This window comes from Rhinopithecus roxellana, chromosome 16 (assembly GCF_007565055.1).
Source record: "Rhinopithecus roxellana isolate Shanxi Qingling chromosome 16, ASM756505v1, whole genome shotgun sequence".
Classification (NCBI taxonomy): Eukaryota; Metazoa; Chordata; class Mammalia; order Primates; family Cercopithecidae; genus Rhinopithecus; species Rhinopithecus roxellana.
The window spans coordinates 33,100,015-33,126,651 of NC_044564.1; the positions used below are offsets into that span (position 1 = coordinate 33,100,015).

General features: G+C 44.1%; 1 protein-coding gene across 2 annotated transcripts in view; it reads right to left on the reverse strand.

Annotated features, from left to right (window-relative positions):
- The window catches only part of SLC28A3 (solute carrier family 28 member 3), a 67,678-nt gene that overhangs the window by 23,972 nt on the left and 17,069 nt on the right, over nucleotides 1–26,637 (reverse strand). Inside the window, exons 2-7 of one of the 2 annotated variants that reach the window (XM_010384009.2) lie at nucleotides 16,077–16,172; nucleotides 13,196–13,371; nucleotides 12,417–12,502; nucleotides 7,793–7,884; nucleotides 4,498–4,687; nucleotides 1,012–1,156 (exon numbers count right to left, since the gene is read on the reverse strand). In XM_010384009.2, coding sequence (XP_010382311.1) covers nucleotides 1,012–1,156; nucleotides 4,498–4,687; nucleotides 7,793–7,884; nucleotides 12,417–12,451 — 462 coding nt within the window. In that variant the 5' untranslated portion in view covers nucleotides 12,452–12,502; nucleotides 13,196–13,371; nucleotides 16,077–16,172. The remainder of the gene's footprint in view (nucleotides 1–1,011; nucleotides 1,157–4,497; nucleotides 4,688–7,792; nucleotides 7,885–12,416; nucleotides 12,503–13,195; nucleotides 13,372–16,076; nucleotides 16,173–26,637) is intronic. The other variant, XM_030919812.1, reaches the window with a different exon arrangement.

Consider the following 26,637-nt stretch of genomic DNA (forward strand, 5'->3'; position numbering starts at 1 on the left):
CCCTAAAAGTGAGTTTCAAGTCTTCAGTCCAGGAAAGTATGTAAGTAACAATTATGTCCTGATAAATTACTTCGATAGAAACAGTAGTCTAAGAAGGACCATTAAAGGAGGCAGGATCTGGCCATCCTAGTCAAGCTGTAAGTACTGGATACTTGTAATTATTTCCCCTGTCTGGAAAATGGAAAGGCAGAACATGATTTCTCTGTGTGTCTAGGGTTTGTTGATCTGACAACCTGCAAGTGAATTAAGTAAAATATTGCCCTGTCAAGAGGCTCTCATTTGATTGTAAAAGAGCCCAATAAACTCTAATGCAGACCCAGGATGTGCAGTAGGAATGGACAGTCATTTGCTTTCATCGGTGGTGCAGGGTTGAGTGGCTTCAAAAGGACTATGGCATCAGAAGCACAGACAATGGAGATGTTCCCCTCAGCAGGGCAAAGAACTTAGATCATATTAGCTGAACTTGGTCTCTGATTAATGTTTTTTTCCTTGGGTCAAGCTTTTAATGGTAAAGTCTTCCAGAGTTTTCCATTGTGAGTTACATATGAGAGCGTTGATGTTTCAGAATTCTTGCCCATTTCATGGGTTACCAGTGGACAGAACTAGGATGAGAGTTGAGTTCAATATTAAAAAGAAAATTGTATAAGGACAAATTTTTGGAGCATAAATGCCCAAACTGCATGAGACTTCGTCTGGGGAAATCTGGATCAAAATGCATGAGTTTTCTCTGTGTGTTTGATGGAGGGTATGCGAGAAGAAATTAGACTTGACAGGGAGAGAACATCTCACTGGTTGTGTAACTGGAAAATTACTGAGAATGGAGCATGAGATAGTAACAAACAGTATCATGAAAGTTCAGGAAGATAGGGCACCCTGGCCACATTAAATAATCCCATCAAGGTAAGAAAAGTACTGAACAATAGTTAAATTCTCTCACAATCAGTATTTTGAGCAATTTACACATGGGGAGAAAAATAAAAAAAGAATCTAAAAGATCAGCTGGATACTTACTCTAGTTGGGTACTTGGAAAATAGAAATAACAGGACAATGTACATCATGAGCCCACCGAAGGACACCAGCTGCTGTTGACCCAATTTGGCAGTGTCAAAGGCCAGCCAGAAAATAACTGCTAGGACCAGGGAGCTCCAGATCACCCTAAGAGAAGGGGAAGGGAGGCATTGGCATCATTTGTTGTGCTAACTTGAGAATCATAATCAGGCTTAAATTTTTTTTTTTTTTTTTTTTTTTTTTTTTTTTTGCGAGATGAAGTCTTGCTCTGTTGCCTAGGCTGGAGTAGACTGAAGTGATCTTGGCTTACTGCAACCTCCACTTCCCATGTTCAAACAATTCTCCTGCCTCAGCCTCCCCAGTAGCTGGGATTATAGGCATCTGCCACCCCCCCGGCTAATTTTTGTATTTTTAGTAGAGATGGGGTTTCACTATGTTGGCCAGGCTGGTCTTGAACTCCTGAGCTCAGGTGATCTGCCTGCCTCGGCCTCCCAAAGTGCTAGGATTACAGGTGTGAGCCGCCACTCCCAGCCATCAGGCTTAAATTAACAAAGAAACATAGAAACAAGATGAATACACTCTGGCACCAGTAGGTTGTGCTTTTGGAAACTGCAACAGAATCTTTTTGGTTGTGGCTATCAAGGCAAATAGCTAAAAAATTAAGTACTGGGTCTCCTTACTCTACAACTCTTGGGCCCTTCACCTGTTCAAGGATACATGAAGGGGCCAGAGAGGAGAAAGCATGTTTGGAGAGGCACGTCTGGTGATTTCTTTGAGAGAGCTACTGGGATTCTTCACCTTCGTTTTGTGGGGTGGGTGAGGTGTTACCTGCTTCCCTTTAAGGAATAACTTGGAATATGTTATCTGCCCTTAGGGGACCTCACCAGCCGCCGAGAGGGAGATCAGACATTAGGGCGAGTTCTGGTTCCCCTGGGGAGCCCAGCAAGCCTGACAAGTCTGATTTAGGACTCACGGCTTGCACAGCAGAGCCAGAAGGCCTGCTGTGTTGGGATTGCACAAGCCCAGTTTATTAGGCCAAGGATGTGTGAAGTTTCCTGGTAGATCCCATGTTAGCCTTGAGGAAGAGAACTGGTCTGGGGTCCTGCTCAGGGGGCCACCTGAAGGGAGAGGAGGTCCCTCAGAGAGAGGCTGAGGGAAAAGCTCTGAGCAGTTGCTGCAGGGTCCTATGGGAAAGGGTCACTCTAACACTTCACAGGCCCTTCCTCCCAAGAAGGCCAGCTTCATATCCAGAGCAGGTAGCCAGGCTGATCCTGGCTTTGAGACTGGCAGGGGAGCAAGTAACAAGGAGAAAGGGGACACTCAGGCCCAGGCTAGGGAGGAAAGCTAGGGCACTGGGTCAAGTTCACAGTTCTCATTACTGGAGGGGACAGCATATTCTGATGTTAAAAAATGTCCATGATGCCTGTATCAAAATATCTCATATACCTTATAAATATATATACACCTACAACATACCCACAACAATTAAAAATTTAAAAAATAGGCTGGGCACAGTGGCTGACACCTATAATCCCAGCACTTTGAGAGGCCAAGGCAGGAGGATCACTGGAGGCCAGGAGTTCAAGACCAGCCTGAGCAATATGGTGAAACCCCTGCCTCTACTAAAAATACAAAAAAATTAGCTGGGTATGGCAGCACATGGGAGGCTGAGCTACTTGGGAGGCTGAGGCATGAGAATCATTTGAACCCAGGAGGCAGAGGTTACAGTGAGCCAAGATGGCGCCTCTGCACTCCAGCCTGGGTGACAGAGCAAGACTCTGTCTCAAAAAAAAAAAAGAAAAGGTTACTAAGAGTGTTCAGAAGGGTCATGGGCTTTTGGCATTTTTGTAAAATATAGGGTAGATATCTCCCATTGAATAAAATTGAAAGAATGATGAATGAAAAAAATTAAGTTTTATTTTGACCATAGCCCCATGGGTCATGAAAAAAGTGCTAGCAGTCTTCAACATCCCTAAACAATTTTAAAAGCCCTACATTTTTAATGAGTAAAAGTCATGGGAAGAAATTCGAGGAAAAGAAAACCTGATAGAAAAATTATCTGGGGCCAGGCGTGGTGGCTCATGCCTGTAAATCTCAGCACTTTGGGAGGCAGAGGCAGTGGATAACCTGAGGTCAGGAGTTCAAGACCAGCCTGGCCCACATGGTGAAACCATGTATCTACTAAAAACACAAAAATTAGCCAGGCATGGTGGTGGGTGCCTGTAATCCCAGCTACTCAGGAGGCTGAGGCAGGAGAATCACTTAAACCCGGGAGGCAGAGGTTGTAGTGAGCCGAGGTTGCAACAATGCATTCCAATCTGGGTGACAGAGCGAGAACCCGTCTCAAAAAAAAAAAAATTTTTTTTGGATTCACTAGTCAATAAAGAAATGGAAAGGATGAAATACCAGTTGACTTAAATTAATCATAAATAGGCCAGGCGTGGTGGCTTATGCCTGTAATCCCAGCACTTTGGGAGGCCAAGGCAGGTGGATCATCCGAAGTCAGGAGTTTGAGACCATCCTGGCCAACAAGGTGAAACCCTATCTCTACTAAAAATAAAAGAATTAGCCGGGCATGGTGGTGGGCACCTGTAGTCCCAGCTATTCAGGACTCTGAGGCAGGAGAATCGCTTGAACCCGGGAGATGGAGGATGCAGTGAGAGGAGATTGCGTCACTGCACTCCACCCTGGGCGACAAAAATGAGACTCCTTCTCAATAAATAAATAAATAAATAAATAAGTCATAAATAGATATAAAGATTTGTGTTCATCATAATAATTAAAATAGCAAAGATTTTGTAGGTAAAATAAATGGTCAACCATACAGGAACTATAATCAAATTCAAGATTGAATATGTTCTATGATCCTCATTTTGTAAATAAATTGCAAAGAGAATAGGTATAACTCGTAAAAGAAAAAACGGTGGTAAAAATGAAAGCTCTTTGAAGACACGTCATCAGCAATCTCCATCAGTTTGTACTTATAACCCAATTCTTTATTTACAGGTACTGAGATTAGATGGCATTTGTGCTGTTCCCTATCTAGTGCCAGGACAGACATTACTGATTGATCATGGTGCCCTTCCACTGACAGGTCAGAGGGAGAGCGAAAGCCATCCTGTTAGGACAAAACTTTCACTCTTTTCTATTTTTCTAACTACTTCCTAATACGTAGGCACAGAGGTGTCTCTCCCTAATATAGCACATGGAATGTAATATGCTCATCATCTTTTGGACAACATTTTATCATTTAATACACTTGACATGAAGGCAGTTTGTGAGGACATTTGCACACATTTCATGAGCCATTGCCTCATCTAGGCTTTGATTTCCCGTTTGTAAACTGAAGACATTGTAACAGATTACTCCCTAGGGTGTTTCTAGCTTCCATATCCCATAAACGAGGAAGTAATTTCAGAACAAATTTTTGAAATGGTGTTGGAAAAGACTCCTCTCTTAACTGAAGTAAGAGAACCGATTGCATTTACCACTTCAGCCAGAACCAATGGCCGTTTAGAAGCCTTCTGCTAGGAGACAGCATCTCATAAATTCGATGTTCGTATTTGGCCATCAGGTGATCCCAGACAACAAAGAAGATGGCAGCCACGGTGATCACAAAAAGAGGAAGGGCTCTGTGAAAGTTCAGCACACAGGCCGCAATCACCATAACCAGATAACCTGTCCAGGAAGCAAAAACAGACATTGAACATCGCTAACTACTGGGACACGCCTCCAGCCTCCAGCCTTGATTTGGCTCAGGTGAGAGGAGGTTTAATCAAGATATTATTGAATGCAGGAGTGCTCTTGATATGGCTGCTGGCTTCTTTGATGGGGGGCTTTTGATATTTTTCAAAGCAAGTCTGGAAAATTATCGCCATGAATGCTAGGAGGACAGGGTGCTAGGTCTTTTTATTCTTACAGGACCTTCTGAGTTCTTGAATCTTGATGCTCGATCATTGGGCCTCTAAGTACTGGCCATTTTTATCCCTGGCATTCAGTCTCGGCAGGTGAGCTACTATCAGAGAAAGGCTGAGTGTTGAAGCGACCACTGGCAAAGAGGTCTGATTCTTGTGGTTTGCAGTTCAGATTCGGTCTAAACTTGAGGGAAGGCACAGACCTACCAACAACAGACAACTTCTCTAAGTGACAGAGTCTCTAAGGAAGAGAGGTAGGGGCAATTACCAAGGTGGCTGCTTTCGAAGAGCAGATTCTGGGATAAGAATAAGGTTTCCTATTCCTAAAGGTCTGCAAAGGTGGTCTGCAGGTTAAATCTGGCCTGCTACTTGTTTTTGCAGGTGGCAAGTACATTTGTATTTGTGTGTTTTGAGAAATAAAAATAAAGTCCTAACTCACTCAACCAACTGAACTGACCCTTTAACCAGAATTCCTTCCTAAGGAGTAAGCAGAAACCAGCTCTGGAAAACAAGAAAGGAAGACTCATTTCTCTATCGCCTTTAGCCAATCATCTGAGGTGGTAACCAAATTCCCCCTCCCTCTTAGAGTTTTTGTTTGTTTGATACGGAGTTTTGCTCCTGTTGCACAGGATGGAGTGCAATGGTGCGATCTCGGCTCACTTCAACCTCTGCCTCCCAGGTTCAAGCGATTCTCCTACCTCAGCCTCCCAAGTAGCTGGGATTGCAGGTATGCGCTACCACGCCTGGCTAATTTTGTATTTTTAGTAGAGATGGGGTTTCACTATATTGGTCAGGCTGGTCTCGAACTCCTGACCTCAAGTGATCCACCTGCCTCGGCCTCCAAAAGTGCTGGGATTATAGACGTGAGCCACTGTGCCTGGCCTCTTTAGAATTTTGATGTGACAGCTCACCAGTTTCACAAGGCATTTCTTCCTGATAAGAGGCTGCTGACCATGGAGTGGTTCTGGCCAGTCTTGGAGGATGCACAGTGAGGGTTTCTGTGTCCTTTGCTTTACCTTTTGACTTCACAGGGCTGATAACTCCACCCTCAGATCATGGTAACACTGCTATTTTTTTTTTTTTTTTTTTGAGACGGAGTCTCGCTCTGTCACCCAGGCTGCAGTGCAGTGGCCAGATCTCAGCTCACTGCAAGCTCCGCCTCCCGGGTTCACGCCATTCTCCTGCCTCAGCCTCCCGAGTAGCTGGGACTACAGGCACCGCCACGTCGCCCGGCTAGTTTTTTGTATTTTTAGTAGAGATGGGGTTTCACCGTGTTAGCCAGGATGGTTTCGATCTCCTGACCTCGTGATCCGCCCGTCTCGGCCTCCCAAAGTGCTGGGATTACAGGCTTGAGCCACCGCGCCCGGCCACACTGCTATTTTTTATACACATGCTCCATAAAGAGGCATAGATCTCAATTGTGCATGTACATGTGTCTCCTTGCATAAATATTCATGACTCCCCCTATAGCTTATTGAATATTTATGCTTAGCCAATCCTTTCAGCATAAATTCTTGTCTTATTCTTCTCTCCCTCAAAGTACTTGTTTCTGGCTTCTATTGGAGACTACACTTCCCAGCCTGTCAGAGTGGCCACCTTGCAGGCTGCAACCCTTTATGAGAAACAGAACTTTCCTTTCCAAATGTTTGAACCTCATGATTGATTCTTCAGTTGACAGTTTGTATGTGTGTTCTAGAAATAAAGTTGTGTTGGAATACAGCCATGTCTGTCTACTTACGTATTGTTTATGGTTGCTTTTGTTACTACAGTGGCAGAATGGCATGGTTTTGCCCTTACGTATGAAATACTGAAAAGCCTAAAATATTATCTGGCCCAGTATTCAGAAAGCTCACCAACCCTACTGTTTCCTATTCCAACTGTCTGAGCACCGCAAAACCACTGACCTTGGCGGTGCAGCAGCCTTGGATTGATGTCTGTGGGCTTGGATGGGGGTGCTTATGTTTTATAGACAGGAGTGTTCTTTAAAATGGGCCAAGTTCAGTGTGCTGAGCTTCAAGAAAAAAAATAACAAGACAAAAACAAAAACAAAAACAAACCAAAACAAAAAACAAATAAAGTGAGCCAAGGAGTTCTTTGTTTTGGAGGGAGTAAAAACAGGAGACATTTTTGTCCTGCCTTCAGGCAAGCGGAATGGGCTAGATGGCCCTAGACTACTCATGTCGTATTCATATAAAGAATTAATCACTTGTGTTTTCTGGATTTGTGTGAACCAATGCACCCCTCAAATCCACATGACAGTAACAAAGGCTATAAGAATGAGGAGAGTAACTGACTCCGAAAATTAGCTTCCCGGCCGGGCACAGTAGCTCACACCTGTAATCCCAGCACTTTGGGAGACTGAGGTGGGCAGATCATGAGGTCAGGAGTTCGAGACCAGCCTTGCCAACACAGTGAAACCCCGTCTCTACTAAAAATACAAAAATTAGCCAGGCATGGTGGCAGGTGCCTGTAATCCCAGCTACTTCGGAGGCTGAGGCAGGAGAATCACTTGAACCTGGGAGGCGGAGGTTGCAGTGAGCCGAGATCGTGCCACTGCTCTGCAGCCTGGGTAACAGAGCTAGGCTCCATCTCAAAAAAAGGAAGGAAGGAAGGAAGGGAGGGAGGGAGGGAGGGGAGGGGAGGGGAGGGGAGGGAAGGGAAGAAAGAAGGAAGGAAGGAGCTTCTGGCCTCATAAATGGGGTAGGGAAACAATTTGCAAAGGCTTCACCTATTAAGGGCTTCTTGATTTACTTCTCTGCCTCCCTGGATGATTCAGTAAAGGTTTAATCTCTTCCCACCTAAAGTTAATATTTGTGAGAACCCCTGCAAAAAAAAGACTGTGGTATCTCTATCCCTTTTTGTTATTTACCTGCTAATAAAATGCCCCAGATGATGTGCCGAAGAGTGGTTTTGTGTTTCCTACAGAAACCACATACTGTGTCATATCTCCTTTCCAAACACCTGCAACACAAAAGCAAAAAGGCAGGGAGAAGTAAATACCAAAAACATGAAATAAATTGTATGCTGAGGCTAGATTAGGCTTTGTAAACCAAGAAAGCAAACAAACACATGTGTGAGGCATATGTCTTACAAAATAGAAAGGGGAAACTCATTTCATTTTAGACTAGAGTCAGCCATGATCGTGACCATTCATTGATCACCATCACTGAATAAGTGTGCCAACCCCTGAGGGATTAGAGAGGTGCAGACAACATGCTCCTGGGAACAGAGCAAGGGAGATGGATAACTAACCAAAGCTGAAATAGTCACAGGAAGAGAGTGTTTCTGGCACACTACGAGATCCTCTGTTAGCTTCTAACCAATGGTTATTATGTGTTTGTTGTTAGAAAATAAAAAGCCAAGGAACTCTGTCATCCCTCTTGGTTTGGCAAAGTCTGAGCAAGTTGGTGGCGCTCTGTCCCCCATCACCATCCCCATTAGTCCAAGACTGATGGGCTTCATGGGGTGTGCTTAAAATGCAAAGCAGGATTTCCTAGATGTTAGGGCTATTAACCAATGGGTTGTCGGGGACCGGGCGCGGTGGCTCAAGCCTGTAATCCCAGCACTTTGGGAGGCCGAGACGGGCGGATCACGAGGTCAGGAGATCGAGACCATCCTGGCTAATACGGTGAAACCCTGTCTCTACTTAAAAATACAAAAAAAAAAAAAAAAACTAGCCGGGCGACAAGGCGGGCGCCTGTAGTCCCAGCTACTCGGGAGGCTGAGGCAGGAGAATGGCGTAAACCCGGGAGGGGGAGCTTGCAGTGAGCTGAGATCCGGCCACTGCACTCCAGCCTGGGTGGCAGAGCGAGACTCTGTCTCAAAAAAAAAAAAAAAAAAAAAAAAAGGGTTGTCACAGCTTTCTCAGAAAGCTCTGGAGGTGTTGGACTGTCTTTATTTCCATCCAGGGCTTTGTTATGGGGTGGGTAGGTAGTGTGTGAGCAATGTGTAGGTTGGGTCATGTCTTCGGAGGAGGATCGTGTCCAGCAGTTCCCCAGGAGTGAGCTGGGAGGCCAGGGTGATAGTCACATGGCTCTCTTCTCCTTATCTGGGAATCTTCTTGTTCCCATGTAGATGCCTCTTTGTTTGGAGGCCTCTCCTTCTCCCACTTGAGTCTGGGTGGAAGGAACTTCTTGCACATTTCCCCATTGTCCCCTCCAGGTCACGGGACAGCACTTCTAAAAATGACCATTTCTCATCCCATATAGATGATTTCCAAACACCAGGACCTCAAAGGACGTGGCCCCGAGCTGGGAGACCTGCACTCCCCTTGGCCAGTGCCTTCACTTTCCTGCCTTCCAACAGTCTCGCCTGCACCTCCAGGTGAGCCACTTCTCAAGCTTTGGGGCACAGCTCAAGCTTTTGGCTTCTAAAAAGTCTTCTTGCATCTTCTCAGACAGATACATGCCTCTGAACTTTATTCTTACTGTCTTCTTTGATTGTGTTTATTTCAAGTAGCAGGAAATATTGGTTATTTGGTTAATAACCAGTCATTTGGTTATCTCAGCTGAATAATTTCCAACCCATTAACCCTAGTGAAACCTGAGTGCCTCTGACCACACCGGAGAATTTCTCAGTCCCCCAGGGCCAGAGACCCTGGAGAACAGATGCCTGTGAGCCATACAGCACCATGAGTAGAACCTTGGATATTAAGGATGTTCAACAGACATGTATTGGTTGATAGATGAATGAAATGGGAGTAAATATTGCTTATCTGAAACAGTATTTTATGGCTCTGAGTTGGAGATCCATTCGTGGGTTATAAAGTCCACATAGTAACCAGTATTAAAATAGAAGGAGGCCAGGTATGGTGGCTTATGCCTGTAATCCTAGCACTTTGAGAGGACAAAGTAGAAGAATTATTTGAGCCCAGGAGTTTAAGACCAGCCTGGGAAACACAGTGAGACCTTGTCTCTCCAAAAAAAAAAAAAAAAGCTCAGTGTGATGGCACAAACCTGTGGTCCCAGCTGCATGGGAAAATCACTTGAACCTGGGAGGTCAAGGCTGCAGTGAGCTGTGATTGTGCCACTGCACCCCTGTATCAAAAAAAAAAAAAAAGGCCAGGTGCAGTGGTTCAAGCCTGTAATCTCAGCATATTGGGAGGCCAAGGCGGGTGGATCCATTGAGGTCAGGAGTTTGAGACCAGCCTGGCCAACATGGTGAAACCCCATCTCTACTAAAAATACAAAAATTAGCCAAGTGTGGTGGCACATGCCTGTAATCCCAGCTACTCGGGAGGCTGAGGCAGGAGAATCACTTGAACCTGGGAGGCAGAGGTTGCAGTGAGTCAAAATTGCGCCATTGGATTCCAGCCAGGAGTCAGAGCGAGAATTCATCACAAAAAAGAAAAAGAAAAAAAAAAAGACAAGAAAGAATAAAAGTATTAAAAGTATCATAGTGTATCATTCATACATAAGAATGATAGGTATCACTTCATGAAACGTTCATCATTATGTATGTGTGTGAATATGTGTACTGAGAATTAGAAACAGTGCTCTAGAAAACATTGGGTGAATAAAAGTGTAGTGAAGACATTTTTTCATGGTCTGATTTAGGAAAGGCTAATGATGTATTATTCTCAGTTGAATATATGTTAAAAAGCAGCAGCAGAGGGTGACATTTAATAGGGTACATTCACATACTGCAGGTTGACTCTATCAGGTTCTTTAATTGCAGGGAATGTGTGTAGTCCATTACAGCAATCTGACTTCCGCATAAAGCAGAGTACCTGCAAGTAGACACTTTGGTCATTTGGTTATCTAGGCTGAGTAATTCCCAACCTCCTGATGGCTGTTTCAGTCTCATTAACATTAGTGAAACCTGAGTACCTCTGACCACCCAAGAGAATTTCTCAGTACCTCCGGGTCAGAGACTCATAAAGTAAAATGAAGGATAAAACTTTGCTATGTCTCTGATATGGTAAATATTTGGGATGATGTATATGTGACAAGACCTGCCAACCCTAATTCTGGCCAACTCCAGAGGTATCGTCTGATACATAAAAACAAAGTTCCTCCCATAGTCCCAGCTACTTGTGAGGCTGAGGTGGGAGGATCACCTGAGCCCAGGAGGTGGAGGCTGCAGTGAGCTTGACAGATCTCATGACAGGGTCTTGCTCTGTTGTCCAGGCTGGACAGAATAGATTTAAATTAAAATATATTTCTGGCCAGGCATGGTGGCTCACACCTGTAATCCCAGCACTTTGGGAGGCTGAGGCGAGCAGACCACCTGAGGTCAGGAGTTCAAGACCAGCCTGGCCAACATGGTGAAACCCTGTCTCTACTAAAAATGCAAAAATTAAGTGGGCACGATGGCGCATGCCTGTAATCCCAGCTACTCGGGAGGCTGAGGCAGGGAGATGGAGGTTTCATTCAGCTGAGATTGTGCCACTGTGCTCCAGCCTGGGCAACAGAGCGAGACTCTGCCTCAAAAAAAAAAAAAAAAAATTAAAATCTATTTCTAGATTTAAAATGAGCACCACTGAACTCCAGCCTGTGCAACAGAGTGAGCCCCTGCCTCTAAAAAAAAGAAGAAAAATTTCCTCAGAGACATAGGAATGCAAATCAAATTTAATTAGGAATAGAGAAGATGGACAAATACTGTAGTGTTATGACAGAGTAGCAGACAATCCTGGACTAGGAATCAGCTGAAATTGTGACCCAGCTCTCTTCCTCTCCTAGCTCACTTAGGGAAGTCAATTCTCTGAGGTTCATTTTTCAGGTCCAAAAAATAAAGATACTAATCTTGTGTCTCCTACCTTATGGAGTTGTAAGAACTTGGAATACTTTAAGGCTATTACAAGGTAAGAGTAACAGTTTGCTGGGATTTAAAGTGGATTGGGTTTTGAGCAATCAATTGCTATTGATTGACATTGAGAAGATGAATTAACTGCATTCATATGGACTGGAGCAATTAGTTGGTGATTTACACTTTTAATTAGAAGACTGTCCTGGGTGAATTTAAATCTGCATATTGGGTTCCCAGAACATCAGCAGTTTGAATTGGCCACATTGATCATCTTAGAGCTTCATTAATTTTTCTGGAAAGGATGTCGGGTAGGGAGGGTAGATGGATGAGTGGTGACAATCTCTAATAAATTACAATAAATGTTAAAATTCAAATGGGAGGTCCGTGCTGTGGCTCATGCTTGTAATCCCAACACTTTGGGAGGTCGAGGTGGGTGGATCATTTGAGGTCCGGAGTTCGAGACCAGACTGGCCAACATGGTGAAACCCCGCCTCTACTAAAAATACAAAAATTAGCCAGGCATAGTGGCCTGCGCCTGTAGTCCCAGCTACTCGGGAGGCTGAAACAGGAGAATCACTTGAACTTGGGAGGCGGAGGTTGCAATGAGCCTAGAGTGAGTCACTGCACTCCAGCCTGGGCAACAAAGTAAGACTCTGTCTGGAAAAAAAAAAAAAAAAAAAAAAAATCAAAGTAATAGAACCAAATGGGAGGTAGGCTTGGTTATTTCCCTGTTTCAAAGACTGTACCCTTTTTGTTGCATCTCCTCTTCATCATCCTCCATGTCTTCTTTGTTTCTTGGAGAATCCTGCTCAACTGTGCCCTGTTCTTCATCCTGGAAATCAAACATTGGAGCAGAGATGGAATAATGAGCATCCTGGGCATAATGGACCCTGGTTTCATTGCTCAGAACTCAGGCAAAGAACTTTCAATAGGTTCTTTTAAATTATTATGCAAGAAGATGGCTCATATTATCTACTGCACAGACATTTTTTTCCCCGCTTATAATCTCACACAAAAAAAGGCAGGATCACATTGAACTCTTCCTTTCCTTCCAAACGAGCGGTTGGTATTTTCTCCTTTTCTTAAGGGAACAGGCTCATATTTGTGCTTTTCACTCCTGTCTCTCCTGTAATCATTCAGCTCCAGCTCTGTTTTCAGCCAAGTGCTAAATGAAGTTAATACCAGGAGCTGCATAAATCTCCCCTAGTACTCTGCCAGCCCCGGTTTCCAAAGGACTGAGACCAAAGCTGGATTTATTTCCCTGGCAGCCCAGGGCTTGGTCTGCGAATATGAACACTAGCTTGGCACCTTCAAGAGCCGCTAAACCTCCCCTTGGGAACGAGGATCCTTTTATCAGTTGGGCGAACAAGGACTATTTCCCTTACTCAGCTAGCCCTTGCTCTAATTAATTGAGTGTAGGATATCTCTGGTCCATTTTTTCAGGGACCCAATCTTTCTAGGTACAGTTTGAGCTCTCAAATATCCATGACCCATCCTATTTCCAGGATGGCAGAGGATCTCCTACCTGTCTTCAGTCTCCAAGAATGTCTCAAATAATAAGCCTGGCTCTTGTAACCAATGGTACAGAAGCTGGTGGGGGAGGAAATAGATGGAGGTGGAGCAGTTTGAGTGTGCTCTAAGAAGTATAATGTCAAATCTCAGCACTTGTCTTCTGTCATATCCAATGTGGCCTTTGATTCTCTTTAACAGAAATCATAGAAATAAATCATTAGTGTGTGTCTGAGCTGAAAGGATTCTCAAAAATCCTATAATTCCACAAGGCCAAACTCAATTTTTCTCCTGATTCAGATTACCTTTATTTTCTGGGCTGGACCCCAGGAACTAGGAAGGTGTGAGGATAATTGTAAGAGAGACCAGCTGAGTCCAAGCTGCAGCTTCTTTGGAGAGGCTGGGGTTGAGTCTTATTCATTTATTTCTATTTAATTCCCAGCTTAGCCAATTGTCAATGTTTGGTAAACATTTGATTGAAATGATCATCATTATTATTGTGTTGTGGTGAAAGTACCCCAAATTGCCTCCTATCTATGGTATGTCTAGCATTACTACTGTTGTCTTTTATTTTTCCGTCTTTTCTCATGTTTTAAAATCAACAACTACAAATCTCCCCTTGGCTCCCACAATCATGGGACAACTGCCCCTTTTTCCTTTCACAGTCAGGCCACTGGAGAGAGTGGCGTTTACTCTTTGGAGGTCACTTCCTCACACCCTGCCCACTTCTCCAGCCCCTGTGATAGCGCTTCTGCTGAATGCGTCCTGCCAGTGTCACCCAAGGCCCATTGCTATCAAATCCAGTAGCTACTCCTCAGCCTTCACATCCCCGTTTATAACTGTAAAATATCTAAATTTTTGTTTTTATGAAAAAATATTTAAAAATTTTTTTCTACCACCCTCATCTTCTCTACTATCAAATGAACCCGGAGAAGTACATTTGTTACAACTGAGGAGCCTCCATGGACACACCATCATCACCCAAAGTCTGCAGCGAGACTCCCTTGGTCTGGTACATTCTATGGATTTGGACACATGTATGATGACATGTATCCACCACTGCAGTATCAGGCATACTAGTTTCATGGCCCTAAAAATCTTCTTATAGCCGGGGGCGGTGGCTCACGCCTGTAATCCCAGCACTTTGGGAGGCTGAGGTGGGTGGATCATGAGGTCAGGAGATCAAGACCATCCTGGCCAACATGGTGGAACCCCATCTCTACTGAAAATACCAAAAAAATTAGCCGGGCGTGGTGGTGGGTGCCTGTAATCCCAGCTACGCCGGAGGCTGAGGCAGGAGAATCGCCTGAACCTGGGAGGTGGAGACTGCAGTGAGCGGAGATTGTGCCACTGCCTCGGTGAAAGAGTGAGACTCTGTCTCAAAAAACAAATAAGGCCCACACTTCTTATTTGTCCACCTCCCCCGATGCCTTGAAACCGCTATTTACTGTCTCCATAGTTTTGCATTTTCCAGAATGTCGTACAGTTGGGATCGCACAATATGTAGCCAGTTTAGATTGGTTTCTTTCACCCAGTAATGTACATTTAAGGTTACTTCGTGTCTTTTCATGGCCTGATAGTTCATTTCTTTTTAGTGCTGAAAAACGCTGCATGTCTGAATGTACCACATTTATTTATTCATTCACCTACTGAAGGACATTTAGGTTGCTTCCAAGTGTTGGCAATTACAAATAAAGCTGCTCTCAACATCCATGTGTGGGGTTTTATGTGGACATAAGTATTGTTTTCTTTTTTTGTTGAAGAATACTTAGTGGCGTGAACATTTTTTTTTACAATCAATTAAGCAAAATAGACAGTTACCAAACACTGTACTATGCATGGTGTGATTCCAATACAGATGACATATGCATGTGGGCGTATGTTTGCATTAAAAAAGGCTGTGTTCCAAAATGTTAGGCACTAACTTTTTTTCTTGAATTATGAGCCTTTTTTGGTCTTCCAAATTTTGCTACAATAAGTTTTCCAAATTGTCTGCTTTTTAAAAAGTGATTCTTTTACCACGAGAAAACTCCTCACAAAATGACACACTAGTAGGCACCCTGAATTCCTTTTTTTCTTTTTTGAGAGTCTCGCTTTGTTGCCCAGGCTGGAGAGCAATGGTGCGATCTTGGCTCACTGCAACCTCCACCTACCGGGTTCAAGCGATTCTCCTGCCTCAGGCTCCCGAGTAGCTGGGATTACAGGCACACGCCGCCATGCCCAGATAATTTTTGTATTTTTAGTAGAGATGGGGTTTCACCATGTTGGCCAGGCTGGTCTCGAACTCCTGACCTCAAGTGATCCACCCCCCTCAGCCTCCCAAAGTGCTGGGATTATAGGCATGAGCCACTGTGCCCAGCCCTGAATTACTTTTTAAGGGATGACCTACGTGGGTAATTTGTTCACCTTTTTTGCAACAGGAAGCCATCTTTAAATAAACTCCTGTCCAGAATTCCACATGTAAGTGAAATGAAGCAAGAGTCCCTTGGACTGGTATAAAGCTACTAAGGAATGCTAGGGCATGGTGGACACAGATTTAGAACCACAGTAGAGTGTTCCTCTTGTTTCTGTCATTTACTTTAAAGCTCAGGTGCTTTTGTCTAAGCCAATGCCTTTTTCCTTGAAATGGAGCTTGGAACTCCTAATAGCGAAGCGTCAGTGAAAACCTGTGTACGCTTCCCATCAGGGAACTCTGAGGACAGGTGGATAAAAACAAAATCTCTTTGTTTGGGCGTGTGTGTTTTCTTTACGACCGTGCCCCACACACTTTAATTACCACTTAATCTGTTCCTCTGCGTGCCAGCGGGGCGCCATGCTTTCTGTGCCCACTGTTCTCAGGTGCCTGTTGCGCAGCGGTTGCCATGGCACTAGAGTCACGCACCACAGTCTTGCTGTACCTGTTTGGTGTTTGTGTGCTCCCTGCTTTGCACAGCTCTGCTCCTTACTGAGTTGTTTCCTGATGTGTTCTCGTTCTCAAGAAAGTTTTCTTCATTCTAAGAAAAAAGTACAGATTGAAAAAATAAAAGTTACAGCCAAAAGATAGATGTTCTTTCATGAATAATACCTAGAAGAATTTGGAGGATGAGACAAGCAAAGAATAGGTGTTCAGGTGAAGCATCTGATTCAACAAACAGCTGATAAATCCTGGGCTTGTAAAGAAACAGATGATCGGCTGGGCACAGTGGTCCATGTCTGTAATCCCAGCACTATGGGAGGCTGAAGTGGGAGGGGAGACCAGCCTGGGCAAAATCTCGCAGTCTACTAAAAATATAAAAATTAGCTGGGCATGGTGTTGTGCACCTGTAATCCCAGCTACTTGGGAGGCTGAGGTGGGAGAATCACTTGAGCCCCGGAGGTAGAGGTTGCAGTGAGCCGAGATCATGCCACTGCACTCCAGCTTAGGCCACAGAGCAAGACTCCACTTGAAAAAAAAAAAAAAAAAAAAGAAAGAAAGTAAAGAAACAGATGACTTTTGCTTTGTTTTGTTCTGATACAAAGGTGGTCCGGTGGAAGAGAGGAGTGAGGACAATTGCCCTTATCTAGGCCAGATAACTTTCCAGTAGGCAGAGCTGGGACTGGGGGCAGGTTTCCACTCTCCTTTCTATCACATCACACTAATTTTCACCTTATAAAATGAAATATAATGTGGTAAACCATAGGCTGGATAACCTTATTCTTAGACGTTAGATTTATGAAATGTTGAAACAGGTTTTATTTGGTTTAAAGCAATCTCTGGGAGTAATGATCACAAGAAAAATGCCCTTTTGTGTGTGTGTGAGGCTGTCTTGATTTTACTTTAAGGAACTGAATGAGATTTGCTCTCGTAGGGCTGTCGGGACCCCTCAGCTGCTGTTTCCAGAAGTGACAGACACCGGACCTGTCTCCTGTCTCTTTTATCTTTTTGGGGTATCTAGTATTTCTCCCATCTCATTTCAACTTGCCCTTTTCCAGAGTGAGGTAATGGATAAACGGTGTCAGGAAATGCCTTCTGTTAGCCCAAATGCTATGACTGCGTCTTCAAAGACCAAGTGCATGACTTTGATTTTAACTCAGATCTCTGACTGGCCCCAGGAATCCAGCAAATATTGCAATTCTGAGTTGTACTGCATTTTCCACTTACAAAAACACAAGAATGAATAAACATGAAAAAAAGACAAAAACCTTACAGCACAAGATTCATGCATCAAAGTATTGTGCCATATTTCCTCTTTTGTTACAGTTGCTTATATTCTACAGTTCTTTGCATATAGCGGACACTAACAATTTTTTAAATTAATGACCTACAGTGATTTTAATGTTGCATTAGCACAGGAGTGTAGTACCCCTGGGTTCTTGATATAAAAATACGGCATGGGCTGAGCATCGTGGCTCATGCCTGTAATCCCAGAACTTTGGGAGGCCAAGGCGGGCAGATCACGAGGTCAGGAGATTGAGACCATCCTGGCTAACACGGTGAAACCCCATCTCTACTAAAAACACAAAAATTAGCTGGGCGTGGTGGCATGTGCTTGTAATCCCAACTACTTGAGAAGCTGAGGCCAGAGAATTGCTTGAACCTGGGAGGTAGAGATTGCAGTGAGCTGAGATCCCACCACTCTGCACTCCAGCCTGGGCGACAGAGCGAGACTCAGTCAACAAACAAACAAACAAACAAACAAAAAAGCATGAAAGGAAAAAATATACATAGTATGGGAAGATGACAGAATGTTACTAATTGCTGAAGTTGGCTGACAGGTACCTAGAGAATCATTTTATTATTCTCCTACTTTGGTGGATGCTAAAATTTTCCTTAGTAATAAGTTAAAAATAAAACCAAGCATAAGTTGGTGGAGTAACAGGACACAGGTCACTAAGGGGCTAGTCCTTAGGGTCCCTACTGAGCAGGTCACACTCTCTCAAGTCTCAACTCCCTCATTCATACAACACAGTTTGGATTTGGAGCTCTTGTGGGTCCTTCCAGAATCCTGACATTTTCCGAGATTCAGCTTCTTGACGTTGATTCCTCCTGCCCCCTGGTGGCAGGATCTGAAAATTACTGGTGGAACACAGGGATGGATCCTTCGTTTTTAAAGTTAATAAAAGTGGAAGGTGTGTGTGTGTGTTGAGGGATACAGTGGGCACTTCTTTAAGTGGCAACAAGGGCGCCTGTGGTTTTGTTTTTCACTGTGTAATAGTCTTATTTTTGCCGCTAGCAGAGTATACGCCTTGGCCTTTTAGTATTTTCTGGAAGAACAATGTCCCCCACTTGAAGATTCCCAGCAGAATGAATGGGGTTATTGTGGATATTTACTGGTACCTGGAAAATGACCATTAAGACAACTGTCTTTCTACTTCTTTTCAAATTAGAGTCATGGGGCTGTGATATGGGGCCCCAGATAATGTCTTAGCCCGTTGTTTATTTCCATTTATTTAGCAACTCACATTACTAAATACCTTTGCACACTTAACACCCTACAACCATGACTGCGTTCTCATGGTAAAATCTATCCCTCTGTTGAAAGTGTAAGAAAGGTGAGGGAATTGTGTTGTGAGTATGTCTAGGCCGTTTACAGCTTACCACGTTTAATTTCTCTAGTTAACTTTAGTTGTTAGGTGTGCTAAACGATGAGGGTCCTGATTGAGCCCCCTTTGAAGGGACAGCCTAGTAACCAGGAATACATTGTGCCTGGGGTTTGTTTCCCACCATCTCTTTGATCTTGCACTTCCTATGTGGCTATTACAGGGAGGCACAGATGGACAGAGGCATTTTTATTGTCTTCCTTTCATTCACTTTCTAAACCTGATAACTTCTAGAACACTGGAGATTTCTAAAATTACTCCCCTTTCTATTTGTGGTATTCCTTTTCAAAGAATGTTAGTTGACACATGGTCACCTAGGCAAAAGGCTACATTTCCAAGCTTCCCTTGCAACTAGGTTCTGGCAATGAAATGAAAGTAGAAAGGGTGCCCTGTGGGGGTCAGCTCGGGGAATGTCCTGCCAGGGATGGCTGGCAGGTGCACTTGGTCCTTTTTGTCCTTTCCTCTGTCTTGCTGCCCAGTGTGAGGCTGATTCCAACTGAACCATGGATACAAGGCCCACATCCTCATGATGTCAAGGTGCTGAGTTGGGAGGAACGTGGGTCCCTGGAAGCCTTGAGCAGGAGGCTCACCCCAGCTCTGTACCACCCACCTCATCTTTAGTGGGATGAAACTAACTTCTCCCTTGTTACTTTTGGTTTTTGCTTTTATTTTGCACCAAATGATACAGTATTTAGCAGATAGGTGACCCTGTGTAAAACTCTTGTCTGGGCCTGGTGGCTCACACCTGTAATCCCAGCACTTTGGGATGCTGAGGCAGGCGGATCATGAGGTCAGGAGTTCAAGACCAGCCTGGCCAATATGGTGACACCTCGTCTCTACTAAAAATACAAGAATTAGCCAGGCGTGGTGGTGTACGCCTGTAGTCCCAGCTACTTGGGAGGCTGAGGCAGAAGAATCGTTTGAACTGGGGAGGCGGAGGTTACAGTGAGCCAAGATCCTGCCACTGCACTCCAGCCTGGGTGAAAGAGTGAGACTCCGTCTCAAAACAACAACAACAACAACGAAATCTCCAAGAAGCCTGTGAGGTGGGTACCATGATCCACATTTTCACAGACGAGGAAACTGAGGCAAAGATAAGTAAATCACTTGACTTAGGTTGTATAGCCAGAAATGGCTGGGGTAGGATCTCAACCCAGACTGTCCCTCCCCGGATCATCTTGTGCCTCTAGAGGGGTAATTCTTTGGGCCTGGCGAAGATCAAAAGACATAGTAGTCTGCCTAGGAATTAAATTCCTATTGGAAATTAGGATTAGAAAGCCTGATTTGACCTCCAGATATTAAAAGGCAAAGGTAGAAATTATAGAAATGTTGAATTAGAGAAGCTTGTGGCCACTTTTAGCTACACCTAGGCTCTGTGGTCATTTCTCAAGCCACAATAGTGGCCCTCCTGCCCTGTACGCTGGTTTTAAGTGGAATATCTCTTTTGAGTAACATGGGTGGGGACTCCTGCCTCTGTGGACACATCTTGTCATCATGGCTGGTTTCACATTCTTCAGCCTCTCCCTTGCACTGTGCTGTAATCACACAGCCTGGCTTCCATTTCTCAGTTCTTGTGGCAGGGGATTTTCTGCTGCAGAGGCACCACCATTGTGCTAGGAGAGCCTTTCTTCACTACAGAATTTGCTCTGGCCTGGTTGCTCTGACTGCATGAGTGGTCTTGCACTCATTCAGTGGTCTTGCTTCTTGTGGGAATGGAGGCAGGACCTACCTAACAAAGTTGAGTGGCTCCGTCCAATGGCACACATAGTAAGTACTCGTTGCCTATTAAGTTAATTTCATGGTTTAGTTTGCTTCTCGCTTGTTCTGGGGCGTTTACAGTCATGTTGTCCTCTGTATTTGAACTTAGACTTATCAAAATCAACATCTGTTTGGTGAATCTGATCTCTCAAAATTGTTTGGGGTCATCCCCCACCTCAACTCTTTTTTTACTCTTACCATCTACCAATGTCAAATGTTTTAAGTCCCTTTCTCTAAATGTTATTCTTTGACTGCATGGATTTTGCCTAGGAATGATTGCATTTTCAAAGATTGTATTTTAGAAGTCTTTGATCTTTACTGGTCTTGACTCACTTGGTTCATGTAACTTTCTGGCTGAAGTCTTGGGTGTGCAAAATCCTTATTGTGAGTTAATGGGCACTAGCTAGAGCATTCCCCAGCGATGTTCTTGTTTCACCTGCCTGCCTGTGTGGATTTAGAGGCCAGGTAAGGAGCAAGCAGTACCTGTGGCAAGAGACACACGTGGGCAGCCTGGGGCTCACTGTTACCTCTTAATGCTGAGGGATCTTTGGATTGGGTGCAAGAAGTCAAGTCTGTATGTTGCTGTGAGTGGCTGTAACACTAGCAACGTCTATGGCTTCAGAATACTGTTAACAAACTCCCCTTGGGAACTTTGTGAGCCAGGAGGCAGAGGAAACCCCTATGTATGAGAATGTCAGGGAAAGGGGAAAGACAGAGAGAGCGCTGTACCCGAAGGAGAAAACTTAACGGAAGATTTATAATAAGAGTTTTAAGAAAGTTTAAACATGTGAGTACTCATAGAATATGGTTTCCAGGCCGGGCGGGTGACTCACCCCTGTAATCCCAGCACTTTGGGAGGCTGAGGAGGGTGGATCACCTGAGGTCAGGAGTTCGAGACCAGCCTGACCAATATGATGAAACCCTGTCTCTACTAAAAATACAAAAACTAGCCAGGCGTGGTGGCGGGCGCCTATAATCCCAGTTACTCGGCAGGCTGAGACAGGAGAATCTCTTGAACCCAGGAGGTGGAGGTTGCAGTGAGCTGAGATTGTGCCATTGCGCTCCAGCCTGGGCAACAAAAGTGAAACTCCGTCTCAGAAAAGAAAAAAAAAAAGAAGAAGAAAAAAGAATATGGTTTCCATGAGCTTTCTTGAAGTAATTGCTAGAGGAAGAAGCCATACAAATGATAAATGGAGAAATTATGACAAAAAGAGGGTTAGTACATTTTGAATCTATTTGATAATAAAATCTAAGATGATTCCAGGGATTATGATTCTGGAACAAATTATAAACATTGTATCCTCTGCCAATGTAGAAAAAATCATTAGAAGGCTACTTGAAGGGGAAGGAAAAGAAAAGGTAGGAGGTAGGATAAGTAGGCCAATTTCCTACTTCAGGTCACGCTGGACCCTCTTCCCTACTGCAATAGTTTATTACTCACTGAAATCCGTCTTCACCACTTTAACGAGTGTTCAGCTTTATTTATCTATGACATTAACCATATCAAGAATAAGACCAAAAGGCCTGAGTTAAATTGTTCCAAATGCATTGATGTATATTTTTATTTCTTCCTTAAATACAGTGTCTCCAGAGCTGGGGGCTAGTTAAAAGTCATCATGAACTGGGCGTGCGTGACTCACACCTGTAATCCCAGCACTTTGGGGGGCTGAGGCAGGCGGATCACTTGGACTCAGGAGTTTGAGACCAGCTTGGGCAACATGGTGAAGCTTTGTCGCTCTATTTTTTCAAATAAAAATATAAAAATTATTTTGTAAAAGGTCACAAATGCAGAATTGTCCACTCCAAGACACCATTACCCTTGCGGCTGCTGGGTGATCTTTCGCTCTTATTGTTGCTTTGATATTTGTGTTGATCGTTTGTGTTTGTTAATGTGTGACTATTTCACACTGGCTCTAGTTTCCCGTTACTGTTCCTTGCCTTTTACTGACTTAGGCTGATTTGTTTGCACAGAGAAAGACACTGCCATAAGAACTTCCTATGCATTGGGGAGGTTGACCAGAGAAGTCTAAAGTCACCCGTGGAGAAGCTGGTCCTGAGAGCAGTGTGACCACGCCTTCACTCCCAACTCTGCCAGCCACGGTGCTGTGCTTTCCCACATACGACATGACTTAACCCCTGACCCCCTTGAACGCTAATATTTGTACCTTTATTAGTTTTTTATTACCCTGCAGCCAGTAATTCATAGATAAGTGTCCTTTCTCCATCTTCTAGCTGTACTTTTTACTTATGTTTACTCTGGAACTCATTCCAGCCTGGCTTGCACTTTTTTGAGACAGAGTCTCGCTCTGTTGCCCAGGCTGGAGTGCAGTGGCATGATCTTGGCTCACTGCAACCTCAACCTCCCGGGTTCAAGCGATTCTTGTGCCTCAGTCTCCTGAGTAGCTGGGACTACAGGCACACGCCACCACACCCTGCTCATTTTTTTTTTTTTGTATTTTTAGTAGAGACAGGATTCTGCCATATTGGTCAGGCTGGTCTCGAACCCCTGGCCTCAAATAATCCACCTGCCTTGGCCTCCCAAAGTGCTGGGATTATAGGCATGAGCCACCGTGTCTGGTCTGGCCTGCATATTTACTACTCCATGGAAATCGCGCTTGCCAAAGACAATGATTTCCACGTCCCTAAATTCAGTTTTCATCATGTACCATAGACAACTTCCTCTTTAAAATGATCTGCCCCTGACTTTCGTGATATCACACTTTACTAGTTTTCTCCTTCCACTTAAACTGTTCCTCCTCCCTTTCCTGTGCTGTATCAGCCTTTTATACTTAACTCTGCATGTTACATGTGCTTCCCTGGGGCTCTGTCCGACAAATATTTATTGCGCACTTACTATGGGACAGACACTGCTTTGGGTGTGGGGGATTGCATACATGGTCGCTATTCTCAGGGAGTTTCGAAGAAAAGCTGTCGGCTGGGTGCGGGGGCTCACACCTGTAATCCTAGCACTTTAGGAGGCCAAGGAGGGTGGAACACTTGAGGTCAGGAGTTTGAGACCAGCCTGGCCAACATGGCGAAATCCCGTCTCTACTCGAAATACAAAAATTATCCAGGCGTGCTGGCTCATGCCTGTATCCCAGCGACTAGGGAGGCTGAGGAAGGAGAATCGCTTGAACCCAGGAGGCGGAGGTTGCAATGAGCTGATATCGTGCCACTGCACTTCAGCCTGGGAGACAAGAGCAAGACTCCACCTCAAAAGAAAAAAAAAAAAAGAAAGAAAGAAAGAAAAGCTTTCAACCATGAGCTACACAATTGATTACTTAATTATAGTTGTGATAAAAGACTACTAAAAAGTTCAAGATACTACTTCTAGGAATTAATTGGAACAAAGTCCACTGTGTTTGAAGTTCTAAAGATGTGTGACCTGTTTAGTGACGGTGAACTGGAAATCTTCTCACCAGCACAACACCTTCCAGTAGATGAGAAAGAAGATGAACAAGGATATAATCTCGTTGAATCTATCAGTTGAAACCAAGATTGTTCTTACTCTCATTTGCTTCTTTGATTTGTTTTTAATAGGCAAACTCCTAGTCTGTCTGAAGGGATCAACATTCAGACTGCAAGGTGATTATAGATTGTTTTTTGTTTATAAAAATGCTTTCACCAGGGGCACACTAGACCAATAGTGGGAAGTCTTTTTCCTTTAGGGTTCCTGATCCTCAACATTTGTGAGATTAAGAAACATTATACACTTCTGGGCGTGGTGGCTCATGCCTATAATCCCAGCACTTTGGGAGGCCGAGTCACGAGTTCAGGAGTTCGAGACCAGCCTGGCAAACATGGTGAAACCCCATTTCTAATAAAAATACAAAAATTAACCGGGTGTGGTGGTGAGCGCCTATAATCACAGCTACTCAGGAGGCTGAGGCAGGAGAATTGCTTGACCCCAAGAGGTGGAAGTTGCAGTGAGTTGAGATTGCGCCACTGCACCCCAGCCTGAGAGACAGAGTAAGACTCTGTCTGAACAACAACAACAACAACAACAAAAGAAACATTATATACTACATATTATTTACAGCACAGAAAAAGATATGAAGAGGATAACAACACCTGTCTGTGAAGCAATTTGGTTAGAGTGGTCATGAAATGATTGACTTCTAAATTCAAGAGCAGGAAATATGGCTTCAGCTCTTTATTAAATTCTATTGTTAGAATAAGATAGAATAAGAAGAAAAAGAGAGGGAGAGATAAAGGTAGTGTCAAGAGACATTGGACTTCATTAATGATACCATCATCTTGGAACATCTTGAATAGTCCCTAAGCTAATTCAAAGACATGTTTTGCTTCTGCTATCATTGGTTTAGGCAGCACATATCACAACTTGGGATCTTCCTTCATGTTCAATGAAATCGAACTCAAGTCTGCATTTGGAAAAAAGTTACTTTTTGGTGATTTCTAAAATCACCTTGGCCATCAAGCTCTTCTTTCCAAAGTGTGCTAAGTAAATAAATGTAAATTACTCAAATCAGAAACACAGAGAATGAGGCCCAGCGCAGTGGCTGATTGATGCCTGTAATCCCAGCACTTTGGGAGGCTGAGGTGGGAGGATCATTTGAGGTCAGGAGTTCCAGACCAGCCTGGCCAACATGGAGAAACCCTGTTTTTATTAAAAATACAAAAATTAGCCCAGTGTGGTGGTGCACGCTTGTAATCCCAGCTACTTGGGAGACATGAGAATTGCTTGGGCCCAGGAAGGGGACACTGCAGTGAGCCAAGATTGTCTACTGCACTCCAGCCTGGGCAACAGAGCAAGACTCTGTCTCAAGAAAAAAAGAAAAGAAAAAAACCGAATGAGTTCACAGTATATAAAACATTTAAGAAATGCATTTGACTAAATAGGAAACAGATCAGAATGACTCAAGATGCTACAAAAATAACTTTAGAAAGTCCTTTGATGAGACAAGCCAAGGAGAGCCAAGCTCTCCTGGGCTGGCAGGGACCTAAGGGATTTGAGTTTTTAAAATTTATTTTTATTTTTTTATTTTACTGACATGATGACAACTCAGAGCGGCACGCTGGCAACTTCCACGGGCCTCACATGAATGAACTGCAGTATTTGCTATAGGAAGAGGCAGATTTTACATCTAGGTTTCAAGATACGGTTTGGCCTGTACCAGCATCCGCAACTAAATAGTTGATTAATAGCTGATATTTGAACATTTGCTAGGCACCAGTATATTACCTTAATTTCCCAGCAATTATATGATGTGGATTATTAGTATACCTATTTTTAGATGAGCAAACAGGTATAGAGAAATAGATGAGTTGCCTAAATGGTGGACCTGGAAAATCCAGGCCGACTGACTGAAGCCTCATCTCTTCACCTGAAGTACCTACGTTTTGTCATTTTTATGATTTAGTACGTGAATTTTTTTTTTTTTTTTTTTTGAGACAGAGTCTTACTCTGTCACCCAGGCTGGAGTGCAGTGGCCTGATCTCAGCTTACCACAACCTCCAACTCCTGGGTTCAAGCAATTCTCCTGCCTCAGCCTCCCGAGTAGCTGGGATTACAGGCATGTGCCACTGTGTCCAGCTAATTTTTGTATTTTTAGTAGCGATGGGGTTTCATCATGTTGGCCAGGCTTGTCTCGAACTCCTGACCTCGTGATCCACCCGTTTCGGCCTCTCAAAGTGCTGGGATTACAGGCGTGAGCCACTGTGCCCAGCCCCAGTGCTTGATTTTTAACATCCCTCATCTATCACCCTCCCTTGACCTTCCCCACTGACATCCCCCGCCCCTCCAAATCTGGCTTTTTTTAGAAGCTCATCACTTTCCTCCCTCTCCCATGTCCTCCTTAATGACAGGCCATTGATCTCTCGCCAAGGTGTAGGCCATGTACAGTACAGTCAGTACTAGAAGCATTACAAGCTACCTCTCCTACCCACTCCTGTGCTTTCTCAATCCTTCCTCCCCTACTTCTTTCTTCCTCTTCTCTGACCTAAGGACCTCATTGCAGGGGAACAAGGAAGTGATGATATGGGCCAACAGGAAGCCTAACATTTGCTGGCTCCTAAACATGTCACTGTGAGAACCTTTGTCTCTCTATCCCCTCCTTGCTGGAGCCAGTACATCATGTAAATAGACCTGTGCTCGCCACTTGTTTTATCTGTATGGGTCAG